The sequence below is a fragment of the Melanotaenia boesemani genome, chromosome 17, assembly GCF_017639745.1.
Source record: "Melanotaenia boesemani isolate fMelBoe1 chromosome 17, fMelBoe1.pri, whole genome shotgun sequence".
NCBI lineage: Eukaryota > Metazoa > Chordata > Actinopteri > Atheriniformes > Melanotaeniidae > Melanotaenia > Melanotaenia boesemani.
In genome coordinates this window covers 33,541,358-33,549,451 of record NC_055698.1, presented here as the reverse complement: position 1 = coordinate 33,549,451, position 8,094 = coordinate 33,541,358, and the positions used below count along the sequence as shown (strand labels likewise).

General features: G+C 51.0%; 2 protein-coding genes across 3 annotated transcripts in view; one reads left to right on the top strand and one right to left on the bottom strand.

Moving 5' to 3' along the window:
- c19h1orf109 (c19h1orf109 homolog (H. sapiens)) overlaps positions 1-5,888 on the top strand; it is a 19,084-nt gene extending 13,196 nt beyond the window's left edge. Inside the window, exons 2-4 of one of the 2 annotated variants that reach the window (XM_042012508.1) lie at positions 4,306-4,485; positions 4,553-4,671; positions 5,407-5,888. In XM_042012508.1, the coding sequence (XP_041868442.1) occupies positions 4,306-4,485; positions 4,553-4,671; positions 5,407-5,447 (340 nt within the window). In that variant the 3' untranslated portion in view covers positions 5,448-5,888. Of the gene's footprint in view, positions 1-4,305; positions 4,486-4,552; positions 4,705-5,024; positions 5,384-5,406 lie in introns of those variants that run through there. The other variant, XM_042012507.1, reaches the window with a different exon arrangement.
- Positions 5,823-6,506, bottom strand: LOC121657117 (claudin-4). Its single transcript, XM_042012506.1, has one exon. The coding sequence runs from the start codon at positions 6,504-6,506 to the stop codon at positions 5,823-5,825; it is 684 nt and encodes a 227-aa protein (XP_041868440.1).
- Between the last annotated feature and the right edge of the window lie 1,588 nt (positions 6,507-8,094).

The window sequence follows — 8,094 nt, the reverse complement described above, 5'->3', positions numbered from 1 at the left end:
GGTGTGTTTAAAGGTCGGAGGTGTGTTTAAGTCGGAGGTGTGTTTAAAGTCGGGGGTGTGTTTAAGGTCGGGGGTGTGTTTAAGGTCGGCGTGTGTTTAAAGTCGGGGTGTGTTTAAAGTCGGAGGTGTGTTTAAGTCGGGGTGTGTTTAAGGTCGGAGGTGTGTTTAATGTCGGAGGTGTGTTAATGTCGGAGGTGTGTTTAAGGTCGGGGGTGTGTTTAAGGTCGGAGGTGTGTTTAAAGTCGGAGGTGTGTTTAAGGTCGGAGGTGTGTTTAAAGTCGGAGGTGTGTTTAAAGTCGGAGGTGTGTTTAAGGTCGGCGTGTGTTTAAGGTCGGAGGTGTGTTTAAGGTCGGAGGTGTGTTTAAAGTCGGCGTGTGTTTAAAGTCGGAGGTGTGTTTAAGGTCGGGGGTGTGTTTAAGGTCGGAGGTGTGTTTAAAGTCGGAGGTGTGTTTAAGGTCGGAGGTGTGTTTAAAGTCGGAGGTGTGTTTAAAGTCGGAGGTGTGTTTAAGGTCGGAGGTGTGTTTAAGGTCGGAGGTGTGTTTAAGGTCGGAGGTGTGTGTAAAGTCGGCGTGTGTTTAAAGTCGGGGGTGTGTTTAAAGTCGGGGGTGTGTTTAAGGTCGGCGTGTGTTTAAAGTCGGCGTGTGTTTAAAGTCGGAGGTGTGTTTAAGGTCGGGGGTGTGTTTAAGGTCGGAGGTGTGTTTAAAGTCGGAGGTGTGTTTAAGGTCGGAGGTGTGTTTAAAGTCGGAGGTGTGTTTAAGGTCGGAGGTGTGTTTAAGGTCGGAGGTGTGTTTAAGGTCGGCGTGTGTTTAAAGTCGGGGGTGTGTTTAAAGTCGGGGGTGTGTTTAAGGTCGGCGTGTGTTTAAAGTCGGCGGTTGTGTTTAAAGTCGGAGGTGTGTTTAAGGTCGGGGTGTGTTTAAGGTCGGAGGTGTGTTTAAAGTCGGAGGTGTGTTTAAGGTCGGAGGTGTGTTTAAAGTCGGAGGTGTGTTTAAAGTCGGAGGTGTGTTTAAGGTCGGAGGTGTGTTAAGGTCGGAGGTGTGTTTAAGGTCGGAGGTGTGTGTAAAGTCGGCGTGTGTTTAAAGTCGGGGGTGTGTTTAAAGTCGGGGGTGTGTTTAAGGTCGGCGTGTGTTTAAAGTCGGCGTGTGTTTAAAGTCGGAGGTGTGTTTAAGGTCGGGGGTGTGTTTAAGGTCGGAGGTGTGTTTAAGGTCGGAGGTGTGTTTAAGGTCGGGGGTGTGTTTAAAGTCGGCGTGTGTTTAAAGTCGGGGTGTGTTTAAGGTCGGAGGTGTGTTTAAAGTCGTGGGTGTGTTTAAGGTCGGGGGTGTGTTTAAGGTCGGGGGGGTGTTTAAGGTCGGGGGTGTGTTTAAAGTCGGAGGTGTGTTTAAGGTAGGGGGTGTGTTTAAGGTCGGGGGTGTGTTTAAGGTCGGGGGTGTGTTTAATGTCGGAGGTGTGTTTAAAGTCGGAGGTGTGTTTAAGGTCGGAGGTGTGTTTAAGGTCGGAGGTGTGTTTAAAGTCGGAGGTGTGTTTAAGGTCGGAGGTGTGTTAAGGTCGGAGGTGTGTTTAAAGTCGGGGGTGTGTTTAAGGTCGGAGGTGTGTTTAAAGTCGGAGGTGTGTTTAAGGTCGGAGGTGTGTTTAAGGTCGGAGGTGTGTTTAAAGTCGGGGGTGTGTTTAAGGTCGGCGTGTGTTTAAAGTGGGGGGTGTGTTTAAGGTCGGAGGTGTGTTTAATGTCGGAGGTGTGTTTAAAGTCGGGGGTGTGTTTAAAGTCGGCGTGTGTTTAAAGTCGGGGTGTGTTTAAGGTCGGGGGTGTGTTTAAGGTCGGGGGTGTGTTTAATGTCGGAGGTGTGTTTAAAGTCGGAGGTGTGTTTAAGGTCGGAGGTGTGTTTAAGGTCGGAGGTGTGTTTAAGGTCGGAGGTGTGTTTAAGGTCGGGGGTGTGTTTAAGGTCGGGGGGGTGTTTAAGGTCGGAGGTGTGTTTAAAGTCGTGGGTGTGTTTAATGTCGGTGGTGTGTTTAAAGTCGGAGGTGTGTTTAAGGTCGGAGGTGTGTTTAAGGTCGGAGGTGTGTTTAAGGTCGGGGGTGTGTTTAAGGTCGGAGGTGTGTTTAAGGCGGGGGTGTGTTTATGGTCGGGGTGTGTTTAAGGTCGGAGGTGTGTTTAAGGTCGGAGGTGTGTTTAATGTCGGTGGTGTGTTTAAAGTCGGAGGTGTGTTTAAGGTCGGAGGTGTGTTTAAGGTCGGAGGTGTGTTTAAAGTCGGGGTGTGTTTAAAGTCGGGGTGTGTTTAAGGTCGAGGGTGTGTTTAAGGTCGGGGGTGTGTTTAACGTCGGAGGTGTGTTTAAGGTCGGGGGTGTGTTTAAAGTCGGGGTGTGTTTAAGGTCGGAGGTGTGTTTAATGTCGGAGGTGTGTTTAAGGTCGGAGGTGTGTTTAAAGTCGGAGGTGTGTTTAATGTCGGAGGTGTGTTTAAGGTCGGAGGTGTGTTTAAGGTCGGGGGTGTGTTTAAGGTCGGAGGTGTGTTTAAGGTCGGAGGTGTGTTTAAGGTCGGAGGTGTGTTTAAGGTGGGAGGTGTGTTTAAGGTCGGAGGTGTGTTTAAGGTCGGAGGTGTGTTTAATGTCGGAGGTGTGTTTAATGTCGGAGGTGTGTTTAAGGTCGGAGGTGTGTTTAAAGTCGGGGTGTGTTTAAAGTCGGAGGTGTGTTTAAAGTCGGGGTGTGTTTAAAGTCGGGGTGTGTTTAAAGTCGGAGGTGTGTTTAAGGTCGGAGGTGTGTTTAAAGTCGGAGGTGTGTTTAAAGTCGGGGGTGTGTTTAAGGTCGGGGGTGTGTTTAAAGTCGGAGGTGTGTTTAAGGTCGGAGGTGTGTGTAAAGTCGGCGTGTGTTTAAAGTCGGGGGTGTGTTTAAAGTCGGGGGTGTGTTTAAGGTCGGCGTGTGTTTAAAGTCGGAGGTGTGTTTAAGGTCGGGGGTGTGTTTAAGGTCGGAGGTGTGTTTAAAGTCGGAGGTGTGTTTAAGGTCGGAGGTGTGTTTAAAGTCGGAGGTGTGTTTAAAGTCGGAGGTGTGTTTAAGGTCGGAGGTGTGTTTAAGGTCGGAGGTGTGTTTAAGGTCGGAGGTGTGTGTAAAGTCGGCGTGTGTTTAAAGTCGGGGGTGTGTTTAAAGTCGGGGGTGTGTTTAAGGTCGGCGTGTGTTTAAAGTCGGCGTGTGTTTAAAGTCGGAGGTGTGTTTAAGGTCGGGGGTGTGTTTAAGGTCGGAGGTGTGTTTAAAGTCGGAGGTGTGTTTAAGGTCGGAGGTGTGTTTAAAGTCGGAGGTGTGTTTAAAGTCGGAGGTGTGTTTAAGGTCGGAGGTGTGTTTAAGGTCGGAGGTGTGTGTAAAGTCGGCGTGTGTTTAAAGTCGGGGGTGTGTTTAAAGTCGGGGGTGTGTTTAAGGTCGGCGTGTGTTTAAAGTCGGAGGTGTGTTTAAAGTCGGAGGTGTGTTTAAGGTCGGGGGTGTGTTTAAGGTCGGAGGTGTGTTTAAAGTCGGAGGTGTGTTTAAGGTCGGAGGTGTGTTTAAGGTCGGAGGTGTGTTTAAAGTCGGGGTGTGTTTAAAGTCGGGGTGTGTTTAAGGTCGAGGGTGTGTTTAAGGTCGGGGGTGTGTTTAACGTCGGAGGTGTGTTTAAGGTCGGGGGTGTGTTTAAAGTCGGGGTGTGTTTAAGGTCGGAGGTGTGTTTAAGGTCGGAGGTGTGTTTAAGGTCGGAGGTGTGTTTAAGGTCGGTGGTGTGTTTAAAGTTGGAGGTGTGTTTAAGGTCGGAGGTGTGTTTAAGGTCGGAGGTGTGTTTAAAGTTGGAGGTGTGTTTAAGGTCGGAGGTGTGTTTAAGGTCGGAGGTGTGTTTAAGGTCGGAGGTGTGTTTAAGGTCGGAGGTGTGTTTAAAGTTGGAGGTGTGTTTAAGGTCGGAGGTGTGTTTAAGGTCGGAGGTGTGTTTAAGGTCGGAGGTGTGTTTAAGGTCGGAGGTGTGTTTAAAGTTGGAGGTGTGTTTAAGGTCGGAGGTGTGTTTAAAGTTGGAGGTGTGTTTAAGGTCGGAGGTGTGTTTAAGGTTGGAGGTGTACAGGGTGAAGAGGGGAGGTGTAGTCAGCCACCACACCGACCTGCTGGAGGGGCTCCAGAGTAAACATCAGATCTGGGGCCCCACAGGACCCCCGACTATCTGGCATATCTAACTTGTGTGCATTAAATCTTTTTTTCATTAATTTATTTGTCAGAGCTTGATTGTCCGTTCTTGGGGGGCACCTGAAGGGGTCAGTCAGATTGTAGAGATGGACTGTAAAAGTCAGCTGACATTAACTTCCTGTGACCTTCAGCTGTGTCCTTCAGTCGGTCAGAGACGCCGTGGGTAACCAGCTGACTGCGGTCCTGCAGCTGTACGAGCAGAACGCCGACTGTTTGAATCTGCCTGCTGTGACCGAGCGCGCCGCCGCCGCCCCGTCCATCACCGACATGCTGGCGTGGCTTCAGGACGCCGAACGGTTCTACAGACGACAGTATCCTTCCTGTCCCGCTCCACGTGTTTCTGCTGTGTTAGGATTGTTTTCCTGAGCTGGAGTCCAGGTTCCTGCGGAGGAAAAGTCTGCTGCAGACGCTGAGGCTGGACGACCTGTCGCTGCTGGAATCTGCTCCCAGCCGGTGGAAGTCTCTGGATTCTCCAGAAGCAGAACAGCAGGTCACAGGTGAGGCCAGCAGGTCACAGGTGAAGCCAGCAGGTCACAGGTGAGGCCAGCAGGTCACAGGTGAGGCCAGCAGGTCACAGGTGAGGCATGCAGGTCACAGGTGAGGCATGCAGGTCACAGGTGAAGCCAGCAGGTCACAGGTGAAGCCAGCAGGTCACAGGTGAGGCCAGCAGGTCACAGGTGAAGCCAGCAGGTCACAGGTGAGGCCAGCAGGTCACAGGTGAGGCCAGCAGGTCACAGGTGAGGCCAGCAGGTCACAGGTGAGGCATGCAGGTCACAGGTGAGGCCAGCAGGTCACAGGTTAGGCATGCAGGTCACAGGTGAGGCCAGCAGGTCACAGGTTAGGCATGCAGGTGAGCCTGACACTCCCACTTCCAGGGTCAAGATTTTGATTTAGTTTTTTTATTTGGGAAAATGTTTGTTACTTGAAGCAGATTTTCTTTAGTTCCTGTGAGGGATGAAAACACAGGTGGCTCCAGAAAAGTCGGGTTTTATTCAGGAAACGTCCGGGCCCTTGAAAGAGGTCAAATGAACAAAACTAAACCAAATACACGTGAAATAAAACTAAAGTTAAAGCTGAAACTCCTGAAGTCTTAATGTGCAAACAGAACTAAAGCGTTTTCACCAGGTTTCAACCAAACGTGTAAAAAAAGTGTTAATTTATACAAAACTTCACTGCAGCATCGTTACTGACGCCTGACTGGTTTAAATAAAGTTTCTTCTGTTTTCCTCCAGAAACACTCTGCACACTCTCCTTCTTCATGGAGTCGCTCTGAAGACCTGGAGACCTGGACTGCATCAAGACCTGGGTCCGAATCATGATCTGGGTCCATATCTGCTCCCGGACTCGGATCTGCTCCCGGATGGAAACTTCCATGTCAGACTTTAAGAGGAAAATCTGGGACAAACTGAGTCTATCACAGATTTTTCTTTGACTTTTTATCTTTATTTCACAGTTTCAACACACACACACACACACACACACAGTCACCTTGGTGACATCATCGTGTTGCCTTCAGGTGCTGCTGTAAATCTGTAAGTCTCAGTGCAGCAAAACACTGAACAAAACAAACAGAATAAATTTCATTTTAATACTTCAGAAGACTCAAGAAGCATCACACTCCTCCTCATCGTCTTCATCCCTACTCTTCCTAGACATACTCCTTCAGCGGGAGGCTGTTGGAGGTGATGGGTTTAGGGGGGTCTGGTGCGGGTGAGTTGGCGAAGCTCCGGCCGATGTAGCCCCGGCGGTAGCGCCCGCCCCTCTCCATGAGCGGGCAGGTGCTGCTCAGGACGGCGCCGCTCAGCATCAGGATGACGGCGGCGGCCCAGCCCAGGTAGATGGCCTGGCCCAACTCCCGCTTGTGCATGACGGGCACGTTGGGGTTGTAGAAGTCCCGGACCACGGTGTTGGCGGTCCAGGACACGGGGATGAGGACGCAGAGGCCGGTGAGGATGAAGAGGATGCCGCCCGCCAGCGCGATGCCGGCCTTGGCCCGGCGGTCATCGCCGGCGCAGGTGGTGCACTTCATGCCGCAGCAGGATACGGTGCAGGACAGCCAGCCCATGAAGATGGCGAGGCACATGAGGGCGCGGGCGGCCTGGATGTCGGGCGGCAGCGCCAACATGGAGTCGTAGGTCTTGCACTGCATGTGTCCGGTGGTCTGGTAGATGCAGTTCATCCAGATCCCCTCCCACTTGATCTCCGACGTCAGGATGTTGTTCCCGATGAACGCCGACACCTTCCACTGCGGCAGCGCGGTGACGGCGATGGCCATGATCCAGCCCGTCACCGCGCAGGTGAAGCTGATCAGCTGCATGCCGGTGTTCACCATGGCGACGGCGGAGCCGAGTCCTGCTGGAAGTCCGTGTGTTGGCTGAAGTTGGATCTTTTCTGTCCTGCTCGTCTGTCCGTCAACAACTTCTTCTTCTTCTTACAGAATTCCCCTCAACGCCAGCTCGTCAGCAGCCATCTTCCCTTCTTTTCCGTCTCAACATCTGCTCGCCGTTTTCCTTGGAATACCGCTCACAGTCGGACATCCAGCCTAGCCTCTCACTTTCACCTCCTTTTCATGCCGACGGCGACTCGCTGAATGATTGACGGAGGAACCCGTGACGGCCTGTGGATGGATCAGGATGCCCGGGCCGGGCCGGAGGAAGAGCCGGATCGGCGGCGGTCTCCTGGGTGAAACCTGCGGACGACTGCGGAGCAGCTGTTTACTCCGTGGTCACTCTCCGGTTTGGTGTAGCCTTACAGAGGCGGGTCAGACAGATAGAACCTGATACCTGGACTCTGACGCTGCTGTGATCGGATCCGGTCGCAGCCGGCTGAATTAAAAAGTCTGGCTTTTCTTCTGGGCTACACAAATCCTGGTTTTGGTCCTGATGTGGATTTGAGGAAGTTTTTATAGAATCCAGACCAGGTTTCTGGGATCCATCTGCTCAGATAGAACAGCCTCCAGGTTCAATGAGGCTCCTTCAGCCACTCAGCCAGTGGGCCGGTCTGGTGTCAGCAGACGTATGAATAAGGAATAAGAACCTTTCTGGGGTCAGGGTGCCTCCAGAGGGATTACAGCTTCAGCATCACCTGCAGGTTTGTGTCCTTTCAGAGAAAACAGCTGACTTCTTCCCAACGGGAAGCTGGAGGAGTAAACGGTAAACAAACAGTAAACAGACCTGAGAGCAGCCTGCGTCCTCACTGAGCGCGCTCACTCTGAACCTCGGCCGAACCATGAATTAAACATCACGACATCAACACCTGCTGCTTGGGTTTCCTTTCTAATGTAGCCTCAGGTTGCCGTGGCAACCGTGGCCTGGACAACCAGCCAGGAAACAGGACAGGACACACAAAGGGAAGAAGAGCACAGCGACGCATGCTGACGAAGATCGGCATGAAGACCGATTCTGTCCCAGAGGACACGTTGTCCTACCTGAGACACCAGGACAGAGACTGGGAGGGTGAATCCTTCTTCATATATATATATATATATATACACACAGTATCTCACAGAAGTGAGTACATCCCTCGTATTTTCACTAATATTTCTTATGTCTTTTCATGGGACTGTAGTAATGAAACTTTTCTGTACAGGACACCAAACTATAAAAACTAAACTTTGAGATTCTGTATGTCAGAGTTTCATTTCTAGTGTTTCATGAAGATATAATGAAATATTAGCAAATATGTGAAGGCTGTACTCACTTCTGTGAAATACTGTGTGTATATATATATATACACACACTTCGGAGCAGGATGGCGTTTTAACGGGAGGTTAACACCTGTAACGGAAACTTGGCTCGATCCCGGACTGCACCGTTGTTCCCGAGGGACTCCGTTTATCAGCTGGACCACACTAAACATTCAGGGAAGAGCGAGGGAGGCGGCGTCTGTTTCATGGTGAACAGGTGGTGCTCAGATGTGGT

Coding starts and splice junctions, on each gene's coding strand:
- LOC121657117 (XM_042012506.1), bottom strand. CDS start 6,506: ATGGTGAACACCGGCATGCAGCTGATCAGCTTCACCTGCGCGGTGACG.